Raw genomic sequence first — 24,544 nt, 5'->3', positions numbered from 1 at the left:
AGGGGTTCCTTCGCCACTTTCAAAGTTCCAACTACGAGCGCTATCAACGGCTCAGGCTCCGAGAAGCTCTGCTCCCCGGACTGCTGGGAATGCCTGTTGCAAGTGATCGATTTGGTGTTGGGAGCCACACTGGCTTTGCAAACTTGAGTTGTCTAACCAAGGCAGCAACGAAACACCAAAGTACGGCTCGGCACCTACAAGCAACGGTGCTTTGAAAACTTTTGGGGACACGGAGCGGATCTACAGATCAACGAACAAGCGCGCAGGGCAACGGAGCTGCACAATGAACAGGTGAAGAACAAGAGGGACATATTGAAAAGACTCATTAATTGTGTCATGTGTTTGGGTAAACAGCAACTTTCATCTTCATCATCACGGTGAAACTGCTCTGGGTGACAATGCGCTGTTTAGTGAACACACTGTAAAAAAAAGTTGGACTTAAAGCTAAAAGTTTGTGGACCAGAAATGGATAGAAGACGAATATTAATATAACTCTGTTGCACTCGACTATGTTCTTGCCTATTAGTTGAACTGTAGCCTACTGTATTGTACTCTTCCCCTGCAATTCTCTGAAGAGAAATGTCAATTTCAAGGTGACGTAACGCCTGGTTATACTGCGTCTCTGTCTAACTGTATCATGTCTAGAGAGCCATGGCATCATAATGATGTAATGAGAGGTGGATTAATTCGGGTGGGACTGTGTAGGACCTCACTGAAGGCCCAGGCCCCAGGCCCACGGCACGCCACTGAGCTCTGCGGCGCGCGAGACGGAGAGCTGAGAAGAGTGAACGACACGTCGAGACAGAATGACATGCTGCTGTAGAGACGACCAACAACAGACGTTTAGTTTAATGAAATAACAAAGACGTCTTTAAGGAACGAACCTTACATTACTTCTGCTGTAATCTGGCGCTATAGAGAACATTACAGGGGGGCGGGGCCTCACCCTGATAGAATGGTGGTGGAAACACTGGGATGTGTCACATGCAAAAGCCTTTAAAAGGTGAATTTACATTGTTTTTTAGTAAAATCGAGAAAATGCCCCCAGCCTCCAGAGGGTTAACGTGACATTTGTCAGTTTACCAAGGCCACTTGTTCTGCTGCTGTTCAGTGTTAAAGATGACAGGAACAATGGGGTCTCTAATACACCTTCGTTTACTAATCTGGATGTTTCACTGAAGAAACAATTTATCATCCACGATATTAAATACCTCGCTGGTACTTTATAGGTAGGAGCCTCTTTGAAAACACAGCTTTGTGTGAAGTTTTATCTTTAAAAAAGAATACAATTAAACAAGTGTCTAAAATACACGCTGTCTGAAGGGATTACTCGTTCATTTAGAAGATTTAGTCTTTAGAAGAAAAAAAACTTTTAATCGCGATTATTGAATTTCAAAATGTGTGATTAATTAGTTACTTTTTTTTCATCGATTGACAGCCCTAATATATATATATATACATAACATCACGAATTTCACCGACTCCGTCTGAAAGACTCTACAGAGCTTCTAGAGTAGCAGCAGCCAGTTAGATTCACCGACGGCATGACGTCAGTGATGACGGGCGGAGCGTCTCAATGCTGATTCGCTTTTGCAACTCAGCATCGGGCGAATTTTTCGCTGTGTGAAATTCAGGCGATTCGCGCCACCTGGTGAAAATGTTTATCAATGCAACCATTCGCGTCTGTGCGTTGACTTTGCGTGGAATCTACTCGCGTGAAAAATGTGCAACGCTTTTGATGTGACGCAGCATTAAAGGTAACACGTGGATATTCACACACTAAAGGTCATTTTAGTGAACTATTCGTTTCAGACATTTCTTTAAAAGATCGCTCTATTAAGAAACCAGGTGTCGGTTTAAATGCTTAAATAAGAGTTTGTTTTTAAGCGATTTTCTTCTGGTTAAACATTAAACTATACTCAGAATTACACCTCAAACCAAAACCCCATGTGGGGCGACAGGTATGTGCCATGTAAAAGTAAATCTCGCTACTTAAATCATTGGATGTGAAAATTACTTTGTCACAACTATGTGGGATAATGTCCCTGCATTAGTCAAAAATATTTTTCCAAAACGGTTATGCATTACTAATTTAGTGGTGCTTTAAATGTAATAATGTTTTGGGCTTTAGGCAACTCTAAACAATTGGCACATAACCAGCAGAAGGGCCGACGAGGTTCGAACAGAAGATCCATCATCCATATTATCATGCAGACCTCCAGTTCACAGCCATCACCACTGAATTTATGCAAAGCCACGGTGAAGAATCTAATCACAGCACGATGCCTCTTAATCATATATTACTATGCATGAAGCATCTTGGTATCAAATATCAACTATAAATCAAACCTGTGGTGGGTCTCCCGCTGACCCCTTGTGTGACTGGAGATACACCCGAATGTCAGCTTTATTCAAAAACACATAACACACCAGACAAAGAGGAATATTTGGGAGGTATTCATACACATCAACAGATATGGATTCACTCCAGTGCTATGTTGACGCCGAGGTGTGCTACAGCACGACCAGCAGGCTCTCGCTCCAGAGGGCCAGGACCAGGCTGAGTTTGGCCTCCGGTGTGGGCAGCTGGAGCTGGGCCACCGCCAGCTGCTGGGCCTGCTGGAGCTGCCGCAGCGCCTGGAGGTGGGACAGGGGGAACTGCAGGCCCTGCAGAGACAAAGACCACGGGGACATTCTCAACCAAACATAGGGGACACAGGGACGGCGCACGGCCGGCACAGAGACTGTATAAAAGGGAGCGGTCTAGCAGCAATCCAACAGCATCGGACTTCACATTCATGCAACCACAACAACACATCAGATTTAACCCCCCTTTTCTTTACCTTTTTAGTGTAACATTATTTGAAAACCTCACAGCTGAAATGTAAAAAAGGCAGACACGCCCCTCCACCAGGAACACCTCTGAATCCTCAGTTTCTACAGATTGATTAGATAACATCTTAGTTATGATGGTGCGTTTAATTTAAAAAGATAAAGTACAGATATAACATGACGCAGTGGGGTGGTCTGCCCTGATGTCGAGTCACCAGCCGCCACAGATTCAAACCCAGGAGGAAAAAGATAAACGCAATGTAAACATGTTCTAAACATGTAGAAACCAGAAACACTAGTATGAATCTGAAAATGAGCCAAATGCATCACCTTTATTATTGTTGTTCTTTTTGCAGGGGCGCTAATCCCTGATGTATATATGTCTATATTGTCCATGTTTAGATTCATAAAGGAAGTCATGAAGGTAAAGAAACACAATGTGCCGGCCAGAGAGACATATTGAAAGACTTGAGCCCAAAAGACTATACATGAACATAAATAAACAGAACAGAACTAATATAAATAAACAAAACATACGTGGCAATAAAAAAAGGACAGGATAATGTGCGGAACGTTTCATGGTGGAGTGAAGTGGAGTGAGACTATTGTGATTTACTAAGACACAGCAAATGAGGAGCATAAAGAGAGGCATCTAGGGCCAAGAGAGGCCCTAGCATCCAACACCACTGTAAAGAATCTTGGCGTTATCTTTGATCGGGACTTGTCCTTTAACTCCCACGTAAAGCAAATCTCAAGGACTGCATTCTTTCATCTACGTAATATTTCAAAAATCAGGCACATCTTGTCTCAAAAAGATGCAGAAAAATTGGTTCACGCGTTCGTTTCTTCGAGACTGGATTACTGCAACTCCTTATTATCAGGCTGCTCTAATAAGTCTCTTTGGTCCCTCCAGACGATCCAGAATGCTGCAGCTCGTGTTCTCACTAAAACTAAGAAAAGAGATCACATCACTCCTGCACTAGCTGCTCTGCACTGGCTCCCAGTAAAATCAAGAATCACTTTTAAAATTCTTCTCTTAACGTACAAAGCCTTGATTGGTGATGCACCATCATATCTTAAGGAGCTCGTAGTACCATATTGCCCCACTAGAGAGCTGCGCTCACTAAATGCGGGACTACTTGTAGTTCCTAGAGTCTTAAAAAGTAGAATGGGAGCCAGAGCCTTAGTTATCAAGCTCCTCTTTTATCCACTTAAGCCCCATTGCCCCACCTGTGGGGCAGAGTTGATGTTTTGTTCTAAACTGTCTATAATATTATAATAAACATGAGCAAATATATTGATGTTGTACATCAAATTAAAGAAGACAACTGGGGCTACAAGTATCAGTGAGCCATTTAAACACAACTCAAACACCAACTGAAATAAAAATACAAATATCATAATCATAATGTTGTCAGGTGTCGGCCCACTCAGAACGTTTCCGTAGCTAGCGACATGTAGCTTTGTGCAATCATAAAAGAAGAGATGTTCAAAAGCAAGAGGACTTCACACAGATTCTAAATATCTTTACAGAATCCTTCTACACCAAAGTATCACGGAGATATAAGCCAAAGAACACAGAAATATTAATCGCTTCATAGCTTTACATTCAGCAAATTCAACATACTTTTGTTCTTGAGAAGAAGAAAAAACGTTTCTCTCCCCTGCATTCCATCTGGCATGGCTTTAGTGTGTGTATGTCCCTTTAAAAACCTGGCGGACTTTTGGGGAAGCGTCATAATCAGCTGTCAGGAAGTTCAATTTCAGCAAATCGGATTTCACATTTCAAATATGGCGACGCCTTTCTGTCTCCTATTGGCTCACAGTGCTGTCAATCTTGTCTTTCTTGGTACCAATCGATTCTATTGGCTCTAAGTATTCCAATGACGTGTCGTTCTTTAAAATCCGCCCTTCCCCGGCGGAGATATTTGCGCGCGCAACAGCTGCGCTGTGACAGATCCAAAAACCGGCTTTACGCACAGCACGCAAGCGCACAGCACCACTTTGTTTGATCGTTTTTTAATCTTTGATTTACTGTTTTAAAGCCACATAATGATGTATTTGCATGTATTGATCACCACAAGTAAAAGTGAAATAAATGGTTTGGTACATGAGAAAAGTCAAATGGCACAGATGGTGCTTCAATGTGCCCAAATGCAAATTTTAGAGACCTCGCCTAAATTCTCTTTCCTAAAAAGTCTCCAACTATTGTTCTGCTTTATTTTTTCTGAGTCAAACTTTGCAGAGAGTCTGTTCACAAGTTGTATTATTATCTGGGTGATTTTAGGCCTTTGCTGTGCATCCATCCAGGATATATTCATCCTGAAAGTGCTTTTTTTTCTAATCGAACCTGAAACTTCTATGAAAATAGAAGATTCATCTTTATTTACTCTTAACCAGTAACATATATGCTAATATTTACACATCTGAACAAAAGCTCATTGTGTTCCCTTTATTATAACACCAACATTATTCAAATAGCTTGTGTGGTTGCAGAGCTACACCCTTTTTAGTTTGGGTATGTCATTTTGAGCAGAAACCTAAAAAAACGGGTGGGGGTTAACAGGTTAAGGAACCAGCTTCCACCTTCAGTCCAGGAGGCAGACACAGTCACCTCGTTTAAGAGTAGACTTAAGACTTTCCTCTTTGACAGAGCTTATAGTTAGGGCTGAATCAGGTTCACCTGGTCCAGCCCCTTGATATGCTGCTAAAGGCTTATAGCTGCTGGGGGACGTTTTAGGATGCACTGAGCACCTATCTCCTCTTTTTTTTTTCTCTCCTTAGAGATGAATTTTCATCTCTCCATCACACATTACTAACTCTGCTTTCTCCCCGGAGTCCTTTTGACTTCACGTCTCATGGAGTCATCGGACCCTATGAGATGACATAGATCCTATCTGCCTGATGGATCATCGAGGTCTGGGTCGTGGAATTCCTGCTCCTCACTACGCCACTGTCCTGTTGAGACTCCGCCCACTGTTGAGACTCCGCCCACTCCTCCTCTCTACCGCCATCTGCCTGATGGATCGTGGAGGTCTCCATCGTGGAATATGCCTACTATGAACTATTCATACACTCTGTCACATTCATTGAATGTATTTTAACTCTAAATCTGTCCTTCTGTACACATTACATCTATTGCATCTGTCCATCCTGGAGAGGGATCCTCCTCTGTTGCTCTCCTGAAGGTTTCTTCCCTTTTTTCACCCTGAAGGGTTATTTGGGAGTTTTTCCTGATCCGATGTGAGGTTTTGGGGCAGGGATGTCTATGTGTACAGATTGTAAAGCACTCCGAGACAAATTTGTAATTTGTGAAATTGGGCTATACAAATAAACTGAATTGAATTGAATTAATAAATCGAGGATGATAAATGGGGCGAGTGATGCTGGATGAAGACAACCATCCCAAGTGGAATCTCAGATGAGGTTTTTCAGTCTCTCCTTAAACGGAACAAAGAAGGAAGGCCAGAAGCAGCTTACCCTGGAGAGGTGCTCTTCCTCCTCTTCGTCACAGCCCTCACCCATCATGTGGTTCTGCCTCTGGTTCTTCAAGGAGTGCAAGACAAAGACCAGCTGCACTGTGGCCTCATCCTGAGAGAGAGAGAGAGAGAGAGAGAGGGAGAGAGAGGTGAGCATGTCACTGACTCTAGTCTTCTCAGTTGTCGGCATATCTGATAGACTTACTGTTTTCTCTTGGCTGGGCTCCACTGTCATCACCAAGTGGTCTTTAAACCTCAAGCACACCATATCCTCCAAGGCAGGAATATTCCCAGCTGTGAGACAGACAGACAGACAGACACACACACACACTCAGTTACATGCAGATGTGCACAAAATGACAAAGTGAACTCTATCACAGTGCGCATAGTTTGAACGCACACAAACAAGCACAATGTGCTCACATGGTTCCAGCTGCTCCGGCTGGCCGTGCGGGGGCAGTCGGTTCATGATGAAGTCTCTCTTCATGTGAGTGGAGCGGACCTCCTGCGTCCCGTTGTCCAAATCATCAGCCAGAGATCTGAGGACAGCGGCGAGCGTCCTGCCGGTGTCGGGGCTTTCCCTGTGGCCCTACAAACCCACACAACAATAAACGGGGATGCAACGTTTCCCTCGCAGTGTTTGCAGGTCTTGTTTACCAACTGAGGTCATACAAATGTCCGTTTGCCATCACCGGGTCACGTGATCTTTATGGCAAAATGATAACGTGCTGCTTGATCTGCGTAAACACAACTGCTGCTGCTCCACCACACCAACCGCCACAGGAGTGGGTTGATTTGGAGCCAGGAAGTCACCAGACGGGCCGGCCCAACTCATGGACCAGTTTGTTATCGTCCATTTTCCCTTGTTCAAATGTGTTGTGTGCAAGACTATTATCATATTTAATCAGATATCGTTTCAGTTGCAAACGTTTAAATGCTTCACTTGTTCAGAGAGGGAACCGGGCGGACAGACGGACAACCCGAAGAGTGAAGTGGAACTTTTAGAGGTGCCACGGTGGCCCAAACAAAGAGCTCTACCAGCAAGAGTCCTCTGGGCATGCCCTCTCTCAGGCTGACTTCAGTCTTGCTGCGGTCGCTCAGCAAGCTGGGAAATATGTCCAACAGCAAATCTCCCCATGACCTGAGGGAGAGACAGGAAGAGACAATGTGACACTTTTTATCAGCCACCCACACATTCACAGTCTGTACATAGACACGGGGTATGGAGCCTGTCGCAGTGCGCCCTGGCGGGGAGGGACTGATGGTGTGTTCACACCGGACGCGTCAAAATTTCGACGCGCGTCGAGATTACATGTTAAGTCAATGCAAAGCTGCGTCGAAGCTGCGTCGAAGCTGCGTATTTTCCAGCGAGCAGCGCGTCAGACGCGTTTGAAGCAGCACGAACAGAGGGTTTGTCGCGGGGCGAACTCAGCGAACAGAGCGAACAGACGCAGCTCGTTGACGCGCGAGTTGAAATGTCCCAACTCCGGCAGCAAAAACGCGTGAGTCATAGTTGCGTCAGCCAATCAGCGTTGAGCAGCTCCGCTCGTCATCGTCCTGCCGGTTTAAAAAATGGAGGAAAAGATTATTGTCGCCGTCTGTGGGCACCCCGAACTTTACGATACAACTCTTTATGCTTACCGAAACCGGAGCTATAAAGATAAAGCGTGGAACAAGGTCGGAGAAGCCGTGGGACTACCTGGTAAGTTTTGAATGTATGTATTTGCTTTTATTCTCGCTATTTGTTGTACTTTACTATCAACCAACCGCCGGCATATGTGTTTCATGGCAGAGGAGATCTGCCGCCGTAGGTGGAAAAGTCTCAGAGACACGTATCAAAGAGAGAAGAAGAGAGAGAGAGAAGCGCAGTGGGAGTGCAGCTCGGTCCACTAAAGTGGAAGTACTCTGCGGTCCTGTCGTTCCTCGATCCATTTATACTCCGCCCTCCGACGCATCCGACGCGTCTGGTGTGAACACACCATGAGGTTTCCACGCCTGACCAGAGACCCCTAAACCGCTGTTCATGTAATGAGACGTGTAGCGGTGAGCAGCAAAAAAATATCACCAAATATGCTGTTCTGTGGAAACACACAGCCACCGTTATTGGACTAATAGTTTTATCAGCCTTTATCTAAAAGGAAGGAAAGCACTATGGAGGTGCAGTCTATTTCCCACTCCACACATCATCCTAAGGAGCAGCTGCTCGGCACTGCAGAACACACGGCATCCCAGAGACCCGGGCAGTGCTGAGACTCCTGCTATCAAGATGTCATGTGTCCCTGTATTAGGGAGGAGTGATTTATTACAGGACACTTTAGTAATGATCAGACTCATTTTCTTGGATGAAAATTTGTTTTTAAAAGCTCTGCCAGAAACTATGATCTGTTTATGTTCCATAGTGACTTTGTCCTCTGCATTACTGATATTTATTTTATTTAAAGCAGACAACATCTCTTTATACTAATTATATTCTACTACTGAGGCTAAACTAGCCCACCTCATCAAATATTATAATTCAAATACTGGGAGCGAAGAGTTGGTTTTAAGCTTAAAGTGCAAAAGTGTGACCAAAAGCTGATATTTTTGGGGCATTTTATGTGCTTAAGTAGCTTCATGTGCGTTGGCCTCTGATCGCTGTCACTGAATGGACAAGGCGGTCCGGTGAATGCTACGTGGAAGAGGAGCTCCCTTACATTCTCTGGTAAGTGCTGAGAGTCAAGTGGGTGGAGTGGTCCACTCCCGCTGGGGTGCTGGCTTGATGGATGGTTCCTCTGGGGAAGTACAGAAGGTCCCCTGCCTGAGTAGGGAGGAGAGGATCTCACTCACACAGAAAACACATTGCATATGCTGGGGCTTAAACATACTGTATATATTTATACACGCACACACACACAAGGAGTTAGGGTGCTGTACCTTCAGCATAATGTCATGGGTCGGGCTGCCCATCCTCTCCTCTGACTCCAGGCTGTACTCTGCTGCCAGAGGAACAGTGGGGGTGTAGAGGAGCCAACGCTTCTGCCCCTCCAGCTGCAGGATGAATACCTGGGAGAAGAGCACCACATCAGCATGATTACCAAAGTGCAGGTGGAGTCTCCTTAGTGAGCTGCTTTGGATAAAGGTGTCCACATCATTCATTTGTTATCCACCGTGCTTGTCACGAATTCCCCACCTTCCTAGTTAAATTCATCCTGCTTACATGTTTAATTAACTCTCCTGTCATTCCAGATCCTGTCATCCTCACCTGATTGTCCCTCATTCCCTTCACCTGGTCCTCACGCCCTTCTCACCTGCAGCCCATCCCCTCATTAGTCCCTCACTATTTAGCTCCCTCACTTCAACTTGTCCTCTGCCAGATTGTCTTGTGTCTCACCGCCAAACTTTCCAGCGAATTCCTAGTTCTAGTTCTGATCTGCCTGTTACGACCCTGTTTGCCTGTTAACCCGACTTGAGATTTTTGCCTGCCCCTTTTGGATTTGTTGCCCTGTTTGACGGACCACCCGGTTTTGACCCTGCCTGAAACATTAAGTAAACAGCCTCCTCCTGCATTCCTGTGTTTGTCGTGCTTTTGGGTTCCAGTACCTGTAACCATTACAGTGCTTATTAGACAGCTATAATTAACGAGCTACTTTGTTAAATAAGATGTTCAAAATCAAAACCTATCATGAGCATATCAAATAAGTCCACGAACGCACCAAAAGCCTGTTGTGCATTGTGTAGAATCATTCAGATGAGTTTGAAATACAAATCATGGACACGGCCCATCCCGTAAAAGGAGAACGTTCAGTGTTGTCCATTACGCTGAAATTACTTGTTTTTTTCTAGATTTTGCAGACTTGAACTTGAATATGTTCAAGTCGGCTCAAATTCACTCAGGCACGTGGTTGCAGTACTTTGAGAAAGCTTGAGCCTGACTGAGTGATTTAAGGTGTAGTCATGGACATTTTGTGGACTACAGGTGTGTCATGAATATGAAGAGGCTTTGGAACGAGTCCAGCGGCGGGTAGCGAGGCGTACCTCGACGTCATCGTAGTGGGGTGGAAGTCCCTGGGACTCCTGTGGTGTGATGTAGACGTTCGAGCCCACTAAGCCGCCGAAGAAACACTCCAGCTTCTCCTGGATCCTCCACAGCTCGTCCTGACCACACAGGGGAAACTACATGAGAAATGCAGTTTGTGGGACATTTTATACGCACTGCTGCTCAAACGTTCGATTGAGGATTTTTCTGCCTGCCTTTCGAGACAGAAGAGGGGTGTCCAAACTTTATTCCCCGAGGGCCACATACTGAACAATTCACGAAAGTCTGGAATAAGAGACTAAAGAGACAATAAGAGACTAAAGAGACCAGAACAGACCGGCGTAGTCGGGCGTCATTACCGCGTGTATTACAATCTGTATTTATGTTTATCTTTAGCCAGCAGTTTAAAAACAAGATTCAACGTCGCCCGCTCTGGCCCCTAGAATGCATTTACCTGTGGTCCGTGGCTTCGCTATCTTCTCGTTTCTCACTACGGAGCTGCCGATAACCAGAGTGTGTTTCTCAGCGGGTGTTTAGCCGAGTGGGGAAAACCGGTTAGAAATGTGAAGAGGTTGGTGGTGCACCGTGAGCTTAAGTTACCCGGCCTTCCGGCTGCGCGGGGGCTGCTAGGGAACAGCTACCAGAAGCTACATCTGGTTGGCCCGCAAGAAGATGTATAATAAATAAAACATCTGTATGGTTCCCTTTTTTACGATCTTGTTCTTGACAGGCTTTTTGAACACTTAGCAAATGGCAAAAGCTCCTGCACTTGACTCCATATCTCCAACAGTTAATGCCATGTCTCCTGCACTTGACTTCTTGTCTCCTGCACTTGATGCCATGTCTCCTATACTTGACTTGACATGTCACATTAAAGATGATTAAGAAATCACAATATCACATTTTCTCCTTGTCTTACTCCAATCTCAGAAACGTTGGCTGGCCAGTTGACCCTCGACCATTACAGAGCCACAACGGTGTCTTTGGGCTCTAAATATTTAGGGAATCTGTTATTCTTTGGTCCCCTTTACATTCTACTCAGTGATCCTGTTCTCAAGAAGTTCAAACTGCGATCTGTTCAGCTCATATTCTAATGGAGGAATATAAAAACTAACCTTCTATTTCTATTGTGAGGGTTGAAGAGGATCTATGATTAAATAACACACTGTCTGTTTATGTTATGAACACTGAAACAGGAAGCTGTTCCTATTTAAAGATGTACATTTGGATGCTAAGCATCCGGTTTCTTTTACCAATGTTTTAAGATTATTCTTGTCAATTCCTATTCAACTGTGGCTCAGAGGGATCCATGTCTCGTTCTGCCCTTTCACCTTGTGATTAAAACGCTGTACAGTGTGTAAATCTTTTCTCGATGTACAAAATAACATCTATTTGTAAAGAGGTCTTCACTCTGTGATCATTGATTAGTGCAGCTGTAGGAAATGCAGTGTAAAAGAGTAACTGAGAAAACATGAGCAGTCGATCATTTGTCCCGAAGGCCCCACAGCCAAGACTTCCTCTCTCACCTTGAACCTCTGTGGCTGGTGGAACTGGATGGTGGCCTTGCTCTGGACGAAGCTCTTATTGAGCGCGCCGCTCTTCACCCTCCCCTGCTTGTTGAGCACTTTCTTCTTGCCGTTGATGCAGCGCACGACGTTGACGTCCCTGCAGTACTCCAGGTCCTCGGAGCACAGGCTCGGCAGGTCGGACAACTGGAACAAGGACTGGTAGTAGGAGGCTGTGTCGGGGTCAGACCTCTGCAGGTGGAGGGGTTTCTTTTCCCAGTACTCGCTGAAGAACTGCTCCGTCCCCATGGGCTGTATGAGGCTCTCGAACAGGCGGACCGGGCTGTCGAAGCACAGGGGGGATTGGGTCTCCACGTGCTGTAACTTGCTCTGTTTGGGAGGGAGCTGCTCGTCGCCACTGCTCCCTCTCTTTGCGGTCTTTGCTTTGCTTTTCTTTGGCATGGTGATCTGAAAAAGGATACAGAATTCAGAGAGCATCATCGGTGAGATGCTGAACCGAAATCCGTCTGAATCTCGAAAGTACTGGAGAAATCTTGGACCCCATCCCGACAAGGCTGCTTAAAGACGTTTTGCCTTTAATTGGCGGCTCTCTATTAGATATTATCAACGTGTCTCTGCTAACAGGCCACGTACCACACTCCTTCAAAGTGGCTGTTATTAAACCTCTCCTGAAGAAGCCCACTCTGGATCCAGAGGTGTTGGCTAACTACAGACCGATCTCTAACCTCCCCTTCCTCTCCAAGATCCTTGAGAAAGTGGTCGCAAATCAGTTGTGTGACTTTCTACATCATAATAGTTTATTTGAGGAGTTTCAGTCAGGATTTAGAAAACACCACAGCACCGAGACAGCACTGGTGAAAATTACAAATGACCTCCTTAATGGCAGCAGATAAAGGACTCATCTCTGTACTGGTCTTGTTAGACCTTAGTGCTGCATTCGACACCATTGACCATGACATCCTATTACAGAGACTGGAGCAGTCGATTGGCATTTCAGGCACGGCACTAAGTTGGTTTAAATCCTATTTATCAGATCGATCTCAGTTTGTATTTGTAAACGATGACGCCTCAATAACCACCAACGTTAGTCACGGAGTTCCACAAGGTTCTGTGCTTGGACCAATTTTATTTTCCTTATACATGCTTCCTTTGGGCAATATTATCAGGAAACACTCCATAAACTTTCATTGCTATGCAGATGATACTCAACTATATCTATCGATAAAACCAGAGGAAATCAACCAACTAAGTAAAATTCAAGCATGTCTTAAAGACATAAAAACATGGATGACCTGCAACTTCTTGATGTTAAACTCAGACAAAACCGAAGTAATTTTACTCGGCCCTGAGCACCTCAGAGATCAATCATCTGGTGATGTGGTTTCTGTAGACGGCATTGCCCTGGCATCCAACACCACTGTAAAGAATCTTGGCGTTATCTTTGATCGGGACTTGTCCTTTAACTCCCACGTAAAGCAAATCTCAAGGACTGCATTCTTTCATCTTCGTAATATTTCAAAAATCAGGCACATCTTGTCTCAAAAAGATGCAGAAAAATTGGTTCACGCGTTCGTTACTTGAGACTGGATTACTGCAACTCCTTATTATCAGGCTGCTCTAATAAGTCTCTTAGGTCCCTCCAGTTGATCCAGAATGCTGCAGCTCGTGTTCTCACTAAAACTAAGAAAAGAGATCACATCACTCCTGCACTAGCTGCTCTGCACTGGCTACCCGTAAAATCAAGAATCACTTTTAAAATTCTTCTCTTAACGTACAAAGCCTTGATTGGTGATGCACCATCATATCTTAAGGAGCTTGTAGTACCATATTGCCCCACTAGAGAGCTGCGCTCACGAAATGCGGGACTACTTGTAGTTCCTAGAGTCTTAACAAGTAGAATGGGAGCCAGAGCCTTTAGTTATCAAGCTCCTCTTTTATGGAACCAGCTTCCAATTTCAGTCCGGGAGGCAGACACAGTCACCTCATTTAAGAGTAGACTTAAGACTTTCCTCTTTGACAGAGCTTATAGTTAGGGCTGAATCAGGTTCACCTGGTCCAGCCCCTTGATATGCTGCTATAGGCTTATAGCTGCACTGAGCACCTATCTCCTCTTTTTTCTCTCCTTATGGATGAATTTTCATCTCTCAATCACACGTTACTAACTCTGCTTTCTCCCCGGAGTCCTTTTGACTTCACGTCTCATGGGGTCATCGGACCCTATGAGACAGCATAGATCCTATCTGCCTGATGGATCATCGAGGTCTGGGTCGTGGAATTCCTGCTACCGACTACGCCACTGTCCTGTTGAGACTCCGCCCACTGTTGAGACTCCGCCCACTCCTCCTCTCTACCGCCATCTGCCTGATGGATCATGGAGGTCTCCATCGTGGAATATGCCTACTATGAACTATTCATACACTCTGTCACATTCATTGAATGTATTTTAACTCTAAATCTGTCCTTCTGTACACATTACATCTATTGCACCTGTCCATCCTGGAGAGGGATCCTCCTCTGTTGCTCTCCTGAAGTTTCTTCCCTTTTTTTCCCCCTGAAGGGTTATTTGGGAGTTTTTCCTGATCCGATGCGAGGTTTTGGGGCAGGGATGTCTATGTGTACAGATTGTAAAGCACTCCGAGACAAATTTGTAATTTGTGAAATTGGGCTATACAAATAAACTGAATTGAATTGAATTGAAATCATTTGCCGTACGGCTATTTCTGCTCTACTGATTTTTACCTGGGGTTGTTTGTATGTGCACTTCTGTGCTCTGTGAGGTGACATCACTGTTAATTACTGTGTTAAAGGTTTTGAGGAGAGCGATACAACAATAGTGCACCAATTTCAAACAGTCGTGTTCCCTTAACGTGGGGAATTAAAGGCTCCACGTTGAAGTTGCATTACAGAAGTTTTCATTTAACGTAACTCTAATTTCCAAAAGTCCCCCAGACACCTTTACGTTTCTCTTTAGATGCTTTAGGGTCTGTTTAACTTTGGTTTGATGGGACTGCTTCAGCTTGGCTGTGTGTATGTGTTGCTTGTGACGTTCCGAAGCCTGCATGTAAATACTCCCTCCAACTGTAAACGCACCTGAAATGTGTTTCTTAAATCAATAAGCACGAAAGTGCACAGAATTATGACGCAAACCTCTGCAATTTCAGCCCAATCAAGATGTGTCTATTTGCGACAGTGTCGCTGTTTGACGGTATTTCGCCTTCTAATGAGTAAACACGGATGTCGGAGCGCGTAGCTTTGATGTGCCGCTCTCTGCACGTTGTGCATCGGGATAGTTTAGCAGTTCTGTCCACATACAGTACTTTACGTGTTTGTCTCACCTCTTTAACGGCAGCTGAGACGTGATGAGCACCCCCACGTGAACCGAGTTGTGTGTTTCGCTAAATATGTCCGACTGGAAACTCGGTACCGGCATAGAATCTGTGGGTCACGGTGCGGCCACTAGGGGGCGCTGTTACGCGGGAATCCCTTTCTGTGAGTGGGAACCTGCTGCGTCTTTTTGTTCCATTCACTGGCCCAATGGTGTCATGCAGCCTGTGGCTCTCACGGATTGTGACCTTCATTTGACCTTCAGCTTTTAAGAAGAAGAGAAAGGCTAAAAAGGCCCATCGAAATGTCACAATCTGTCACACTGCATCCAGTTGTTTGTTTGTTTTTTTATTCCAAAAGATATTGTGACTTTCGGTCAAATGTTAAACTGCTCCAATTGACCAACTGTTGCAGGGAACTAAACACAAATATATTTTCACATTTTCAGAAGGCTTTGAAAAGTGGCACTAATAATTGTAAAAATATGAATAAAAGGATATATATATCTATATATGTTACAGTCACAGAGTATAGTGATCATATTGATCTTTTTATGAACTGTATCATGGCTTGTTTAGATTAAACGTTTAGGTCACACATTTCCTGACATGCAGGAACCAGAAAACCCACATGCTGGTTCCCAGAGAGCAACTGTTCATTTTATTTTTATTTTTTTATTTAGAGAATAAGGGACAGTGCATATTGATTGACAGTACAATGTACATGTAAATATGCCAGATTATAGCCGGGAGGCTAGTTTCCATCTGTAGTCCCTTGGCAGGTTGATGTAATTTAAGAATGCAAGCAGAGTGAAATGGAAAGCACACATCACTTCACACGTAATGACAGTACAGTAATACAAAAGAAGAAAAAAAGATTAATAAAAAGGTGCATGCAAGACATTTGGATACCGTGCGGATTAACTCTAATGGTCACAGGGCTGATGAAGTCTGAGCCATGCCTTCAGGTGGCCTTTGAAGGTGACCAGGCTGGGGCTTTCCCTTATAGAAGGAGGTAGGCTGTTCCACATCATGCATCCTTTGAAGGACAGCACATTTTGCCCAAACAGGGTTTTTCTAAATGGGACCTCACACTGATAAACACGGGAGAGGTGGGAGTCTTTGCAGGATGTGTTCAGGTTGTGTCCAACTCCTGCTCTGAGACTTTCTACTGATTAGACAGACTATTACCTCTCATTCAACTCTTGAAACTTAAAGTATTCAAAACTATTGAGAGGACAAAGTAATTAATTAGTGTATTTGTAAATTAGAGACAGGGGGATTACATTACAGTACATGTCATTTAGCAGACGCTTTTATCCAAAGCGAAACAAAAAGTGCCTTCAACCATCAATCAGAATAACAAGAATCAAGAAAGTAACATTTCTTTAAGAAAGCCAAACTACAAAAATACCATAATTAAGTGTCAATCAAGTTCTACTGAAGTGCTAATCTCTTTTTATTCAAGATGTAGAGACTTTCTGCCGTCCACCTTTGTTTAAACACCTTTTTTTTAAATCATACTGCCTCAACTCTAGGGGATCATCTGTAGGGCTGGCACCAAAATATACGAGCTCTTATAAATGTCAAGTCATGACAGGTCTGACGCTGTCCTCCATGTCTGCACAGGACACTTCTTCATGGGGGTCATGGCAGGCCTCCTCCTGGAATGTGTCAGCGATGGCTGTTAACCTTCATGGAGCCGTACACACATGAATTATTCCGTTTCAAGTGAAAGATGGTATACTAATGGATAAATCAGAGAACTACACTACAACAACTTTGACACCTATCAGTTAGTTATGACAGAGAAAACATTTTACATCCCACTTCCATGGTGAATGATGATCAAACTTTCTTTGTTTTTCCTTTGCAGAGCCAGCGTATTGTTTACTAGTTGAATATGTTATTCATCAACATTTATCATTATCTGCCAAGCAACTGAAGGCCATAAATGAAAATGACTCCTCCTCCCATTAATGCGATCCCCCTTAGCAGTCCCATCATGGATATCACTGACACAACTTGTAATGCTAATTTAGTTAAAGAGGTGCGCTATAATCCTTCCCTTGACTCGTGTTGGTGCCACTGCCATGTATCCATTCTAGTTACCACCCAGATCAATTATTATTCCTTTTCCCAAACTCTGATTAATGATTGTCGATGTGGCTTTCATAAAAATAATTCAACTTCCTTGTAACTATTGCGACTCACACATAAAAATGGTGCTGTTAATGTGAACACTGACGCGCCACCAGAGGGCAGCAGGAGGCCAAGGAGGAATTGTCGTATTTCAAAGTAATCCGGTTTGAACAACTCGGGCCTGACATGGTTTTTATATTTTAAATAGTACAATTATCTAGATAAAGATATAAATTAGATCTACTTTTGCTTCATTGACAGATTCGTATATGAATATGCACATGTTGTTCATGTTTTTAAGCCACCGTTAGCTGATGAGCTACGCCTGATATTCACAGTGTCATTGAACTATTTGTGACTCAGTTTCATCTGGCCTTTTATTCCACATAGAATCAGCAGAGTGTGCACCAATACATGAAGTACTGTCTTCATCGTTCTCTTCATGGGACACAGAAAACCACATGAAGACACTGGAAAGTTAGATTGACCAAAAAAGGTTTTTAAATGGTTTAAGCATATTTTTAATAAATTAGTCTCTGTACAAATATATTTCAGTACAATATTTTACATCTTAATATTAGACTTACACGTTCAAATATCACATTTACATATGCACTTTAAGCGGGGGCCTTAGACAATTAACAGAAACCAATATTTCAATAAATAAATTTATTTCAGTTTTTTTTACTTAGACTTTGGAGATAACATCATAATATGTTAGTAAGCACTTGGGCCATGCACTTTATCAGAGTTGAAATGTATTGAATTCCTTGAAAGAGCAACAGATACAGAAATACCTTTTTAAAATAAGCGACTGTAATGTAAAATATTAAACTGTTTAGAAAACATCTTCTCTCTGTCACATATTTTCTCGCAGTGAAACTGGTTGAAAACTATACTTTTTGATTCTTTGGCCAGTGAATCGTTGCATACTTTTTGTATAGTATTCAATTCCATTTCATTTAACACAATCACTCATCACTAATTTTCCTTAGAGGGCTTTGCAATCTGTGCAGCATATAAGACATCCTCTGTCCTCGGACCCTCGCCTCAGAAAAGGAATCTCCCTCCCAAAAAGAAACTTTTAATATGTGGAAAACAAAGGGAGAAACCTCAGGGGGAGCATCCCTCCCCGCGTGGACAGAAGGGCAACAGACTACAACATAAACAAATGACAACACAGTCAATCCATATGACAGAAATGATGCATAATGGGAGGAGTGTAGCAGTCGTACCACGGAAGAGCGTTTCCATTGATGAACATCTCTGCTGCACATTTGATGAGCTGCACATGTTTACAGTAATAAACAGCAGTGGAAAGACGACCAACTGGGCTCCTTCTGTGTGTGTGTGTGTGTGTGTGTGTGTGTGTGTGTGTGTGTGTGTGTGTGTGTGTGTGTGTGTGTGTGTGTGTGTGTGTGTGTGTGTGTGTGTGTGTGTGTGTGTGTGTGTGTGTGTGTGTGTGATGGAGTGAGAGTTAAGTAAAGCTAATTCAAAAGGCTGAGTGCTGAACTCAGGTTAGAAGCAGCAGCTGAACTCCACAGCTGGATTTGAGCTGCATGTCTTTGCTCTTCTGCCTAAATGAGTTCCACATGACCATATGGCTGAGATGATGATGATGATAACAAGGATGATGGAGGAAAGGGTGTAGGTGACGCGAGATCTGGCAAAACTAGTAGCTGCTGTTGGAGTTCCACTTGTATCTTAATAACAGCCAACCCCATCAGCTCAGGTCGTCCTCTTGAATACTTTAGTGGGTTTAGCAGTTTAATGACCCGAGAGCCGGGATGCCCCCTGAGACCCGGTCCCAAAGGATCCAACGTGAGGCTACATGTGACTCCATAGAAGCTGAGCACTCTGGATGTCTCAAACGCAATAAAAGCCTCACGAGTGAGAGAGGAAACAGAAGCAGTTTAGTTTAGTTTATTAGTTTTGTTTATTAACTGGATCCCCATTTGCTAATGCCTTAGCGACCGCTAATGGGGACCAGTTCATCACAACATGTGACCGACAAGCAGAGAAGCTCAGCTAGTTGTCTACTGCCCGTCCTCCACTGCAGGTAACGTGAGCGATGCCATATGGAGTTTACTAGTAACAATTGTTTAATAAATTAAAGCTAATCGCTAAGCTAATTAAATAGCTGCACCAGTATTTTAAAGATTTTAAAACTTTGCGTGTCACCATTCAAGAAAGACTATTTGTTTACATACAAGAATATTAAAGAAATATCAATTCTCTTCTTAATTTTGTTTCTTTCTCACAATATATTTTAAAAGGATTAATAAAAGTATTGATAAGGAACCGAACCGATAAACAGGATTGAATAGAGTCCTATCGATCAAATACGATACTCATATTACCTCAGAGGAGAATGCAAGCTGGCTTTTTAGAGGGAAATGATCAATATTAACGTTAATCATACAGTTACTCTTATCGTCGCAACATTCAGGTAAAAAGGTCACATGGAAATAGTTTTTAGTTTTTTAAACCAGGGTTACAGTGACTCATAAAGGCTGTAAGGTGGCAGTCACGTTTATGACTCCCTCCAATAAACTATCCAGACGGAGAACATGAAATAAAACCTGTTAAATACAGGTTTAATGTGCAAATTAACCCACAGAAAAAACTCGGAAATGTAAAATATAAATTTTTAAAAGGACACTTAGATTGCAAGGAGTTTCACCAAACCAACTTGTCTTCTCCCTTCAAACAAACCTGTAACCTGTAACCTGTGAAAGTGAATAGCACCGCGTGTTGGCTTTAAACACGCTAGCAACACAGCGGTCGACGACAGAAAACGTCCCTCGTTGTGTTTGGACAGCTGCATTTTAAAAGACGTGTGTATTTACCTACTACCTGCATGGATAACAACATGGTTGCACAACACAATTTAGATTATAGTTCCGATTTGCTATATAGAACAAAACAAAAAACATATTATGTATGGAGGGTGGAAGATCAGTTATGGAGTCGCACAGCAGAGGAAATAAGCTGTTTTGAAGTCTGGTGGTTCTGCAGCTGACACTTCCTGTGGCTTAGTGGTGGAGCAGGGCCGTCCTTCAATTAGAGGATCGGCGGTTCAATCCCCGGCTCTGCTCGTCCATTTCGTGACCTTGGGCAAGACACTTAACCCAAAATTGCTCCTGTAGCTGTGCCTACGCTGTGTGAATGGTCAGTTAGTCCTGATGGGCAGGTGGCTCCTTCATATCCGGTCATCAGTGTTTGAATGGGTGTGAATGAGTGAAAGGTGATGTGTAGTGTGAAAGCTTTGAGTGGTTGGAGGACTGAAAAGTGCTTTACAAGTCGTCCATTGACTTCTGTATCTCCTTCCAGGCGGCAGCAGGGTGAACAGGCGGTGGCTGGTGGGTTTAGTCTTCTAATATCCCCGTAGCTCTTCTCAGGCTCCTCTTCTCACCAACATCATTGATGCTCAGTCGATGGGTGCCAGTGATGTTGTGGTTTTAATCACCCGCTGAGGAGCCCTCCTGTCCTGTGCCGTGCACATCTCATGCCCGTGTGTGACATCTGCAGTCAGAATGCTTTCTATTGCTCTGTTAAAGTGTCTTCTCCTCTCCTCAAGAAATACAGCCCAAAACTTTGTGGTTTGAAACAGAATAAAATATTTCCACCTCTTACACATAAAAAAGAAACTTAAAACTTGCCTTCACGACCACAGATATTACTTCATTGGAAACTAAGTCTGTTTGGCATTAAGTTCTTCATCAGTAGCAGTGACAACACTTATAGATATCAACAATTACTTTCTGACAAATTACAATTCCAACATATAAATGTCATTTTGACTGGTCACAATTCTAATTAAATATAAGTACAATTAATTTCTCGCCGGTCTTAAATCTTAATTGTTGGTGTCAACAATTCATTTCTTACAAGCGACCATGTTCACTGTCGATATGTAAATTAAACACAGTTTGTTTTAAACTATGTTCAATCTAGAGATCTGTTATTCTTACTACGACTGATATATATATATATATATATATATATAAATATAATAAACTGAATTGAATATATATATAGGAGTGGTCGAAACATATCTGTAACATGTCAAAATAGTTTTACAAACATCTTAAATTAGCACTTATGATTAAATGTAATTTAATTAGTCTTCACGACATTTGACAAGTCGAAATGTCTTGAAGACTAAATTGCTCCTCGCACCCTATCCGTACTGATTAAATGTTGCCTTAACACCTGTGTTGATGTAATCCAATACAACAGCCCTGCATTTATTAAACCGGTCTGACATTTATAATGTTTAGATTGCCAGCGTAGATTCAACAGTGTGGTTGTTTTGGTGTGTGTGTGTGTGTGTGTGTGTGTGTGAGTGTGTGTGTGGTCCTGTTGAATTACATGCTATTTAGAAGGGTTTAAAAACTGGTAGCTCAGAGCTTATTGCAGGAATGTACAGTATTGGCATCCAAAACAACAACACCAATAACAACAACAACCGTTCTACCTCCACTTGTTGAGAGCTCTCGGATTCAGAAGTCCGCAGTGAGATTTTCCCTCAGCAGCCGGAGCAATGTTCATCCATCAACGCTGACAGCCCAGCAGAAAGTGATAGCCACACTATTACAGCCAATGCAAATAAATGGACTGATTACACTCCTATGAAAGCTGCCTTCAGGAGCGCAAGGAACATTTTTTCCTCCGGTTACTATCCAGCTCACACAGCTGAAACCGCACGATTAACACAACTTTAAAGAGCTGGTCAAATGTCCGGTGAAGACCGACAGTGACTGGTTTCAGAACAGTGCTAAAGCAACATGTTTTATTGTCACTCGAGTATTTTATGTATTATTTCAGTGTACCGTTACTTTGTTGTTTTATTTTTCAAGACAGAGCGATATTTGATCAAATGTCTGTGCTCTTATACGATAAATAAATCCAACTTTTCATATGCTCAAGCATTCGGTTGAGCAAATTTTTTGCTGTTTTCTGGTTGAAAATTAAGTTTTCTTTAATCAATCTGTTTGAGCGATCTCTAGAGTTTTGTTGGAGTTTCTTCGGCCAAATAAAATTCCCATAGTCTGCTGCAGTTTTCAGAAAACTGACCTTTGATACTTGAACTCCTTCACTCGGGGCAATAATTCATTCCCAGCCTGGAGGGAGCAACCGAATGTTATCTGGCAGAGAACCGAGCCTCGGACTTGGAGGTGCTGCGAAACACCCCAGTGCATGATGGGTCTCGAGTGGCTACGGTCTGATGAAGCTGACGAAACATCATCTGCAAAGAGCAGATTAGCCATTCTGAGACCTCCACAACCGGACAATCTCCTCCCTCCGGCTGTGTCTTGAGATCCAGTCCCTGAAGATCGGGAACAGAGCCGGTGGTTCGGGACACACATGGTGGAGAATATTAACACAGATCTCAATCGGGTTATGTCCAGACCGAGCTCCCATGACCCCTCAAAGAACCTTCCAAAGATGAAGACTTGGTCCCTGGCAGCACTCCTCCTGAGTCTCCTTCCATCCGGTTTGAATAACTTGGGCCTGACATGATTTTTCCATTTAAAAAAGTACAATTGTCTCAATAAAGATATAAATTAGATCTACTTTTGTTTCATTGACAGATTCCTATATGAATATGCACATGTGTTTCATGTTTTTAAGCCACTGTTAGCTGATGAGCCACGCCTGATGCTGCATGGTGGAAGGGTCGGCTATAAAGTCACGCCACCTGAACGTGGCTGCGGTTCGTCCCTCGCCTGGCTGGATATGTTGGAGAGATCTGTTCCCTGGCAGGAGCTATCAGAGGGAGGGTGAGCAGTGCGGTGTGGACCAGGCCTGATGGGTTGTAAGACCCTCCCCTCCTGGATTGCTCCTCCCTTCATCCGAATGTCCACGACATGGCTGCAGATCTGATAGTACGGTCGTTGACCTTTGAACTGGAGCGTTGTGGTTCCAGGTAGACTTATGAATCAACGTGTGCTCTAACATGGTGTTTGTTCTGGCCGAGAAGTGAAATGTCACATCCTAGAACCAGTTAGGTGCCATACAGTTCCCCGCCCTAGCCGAGTTCCACTGCCCATCCCCGTAGGCGTGGATGGTGGCTCCGGGGGTTAGGATCATGACTACATAATCACAACATTCCTCATAAGAGTCCAGCCAAGGACCGTTTCTCACGACAAAAGCAATCCAATGTCTTTAGTATATGGACACAGCTAAGCTAAGCTGGCAAAGACCAAAGGCTACTCCACTACCCAGCATGCTCTTTGATGTCTGATGCCCGGCAGTAGAGAAGTAAGATCACGGAGACCTGGCTCCAAGCTGGACTCGGGGGGCGGACCGCAGGACTCCGGTGGGACAAGAGGAGCTGGACATTGTGTTTACATCATGAAGTTTGGTGCTCAAACACAGAGTTCATGGACAATGTTTAATTGTCCTCATGTGGGGATGTCGGCTATATTATCTGCACACAGAATTGTTTTTGTTGGTGCAGTTTACATTCCTGATGATGCCGATTTTAAGAATGTATTTATGTACTACAGCAATGTCCCACTGTTTTTGTTTTGCTCTGTTTGTCACGTTGTTGAAAACAGGCGACAGCTGAATGTCGTTGTGCATCCCCGTGATGCACAACGACAGTACATGCTCCTTAAATCCTTCAATGAATGAACACAGGTTATGGGAGCCGTACAGATGACACACACATATAATTCAGTAAAAAACATTTTGCATTAGCCTAAAGTAGCATGGAGCCATTGTGTAAAGTGTGGAGCCGAGTTTGTAGTTCTTACACACACACAGACACAGGCGCACCCAGAGAGAGAGAGAGAGAGAGAGAGAGAGAGAGAGAGAGAGAGAGAGACTCCGGGGTGGTCTGTCTGAGGGTTCCACACACGCTCAGCTCGCACTCTTCTGTTGCTCTGTTCTATCAGTTTATAGCTCGCGCCTCTAATAACTTCAGTAAGTGTTCCTTTTGTTGTTCCCTTCTTCGGCGCACGAGACATGATACGCGCGATGTCCGGAGTGTGTGTGTATGTGTGTGTGTGGAGGGGGGGGGGGCTCTGATGTCTGGACATCTGGGTGGATGAATAGACGCGCGGGACACTGACAGCTCACCGTGGAAACGGGACGTGGCGTTCAGCGCGACTTGTCCTGCCGTTGAACAGGTGAAGTTGGATCGGGATGGTTCCGACACGTGCAGCTCCTCTCCCGCGGTCGTGGTGCGTTGAGCGGCCGATGGGATAAACGAAACAC

The 24,544-nt window shown here is 43.8% G+C and overlaps 1 protein-coding gene across 1 annotated transcript; it reads right to left on the bottom strand.

Annotated features, from left to right (window-relative positions):
- Nucleotides 1-807: 807 nt before the first annotated feature.
- Nucleotides 808-15,269, bottom strand: riox2 (ribosomal oxygenase 2). The gene is made up of 10 exons (XM_056442689.1): nucleotides 15,188-15,269; nucleotides 11,853-12,299; nucleotides 10,326-10,445; nucleotides 9,225-9,353; nucleotides 9,005-9,108; nucleotides 7,350-7,452; nucleotides 6,735-6,900; nucleotides 6,517-6,605; nucleotides 6,313-6,423; nucleotides 808-2,667 (listed from the first exon to the last, which is right to left on the bottom strand). The coding sequence occupies exons 2-10, from the start codon at nucleotides 12,291-12,293 to the stop codon at nucleotides 2,515-2,517; spliced, it is 1,416 nt and encodes a 471-aa protein (XP_056298664.1). The 5' UTR covers nucleotides 12,294-12,299; nucleotides 15,188-15,269; the 3' UTR covers nucleotides 808-2,514.
- Between the last annotated feature and the right edge of the window lie 9,275 nt (nucleotides 15,270-24,544).

The sequence above is a fragment of the Pseudoliparis swirei genome, chromosome 3, assembly GCF_029220125.1.
Source record: "Pseudoliparis swirei isolate HS2019 ecotype Mariana Trench chromosome 3, NWPU_hadal_v1, whole genome shotgun sequence".
Taxonomy (NCBI): domain Eukaryota; kingdom Metazoa; phylum Chordata; class Actinopteri; order Perciformes; family Liparidae; genus Pseudoliparis; species Pseudoliparis swirei.
Note: the sequence above shows the minus strand (reverse complement) of the source record. Positions and strands in the feature narration are given on the sequence as shown.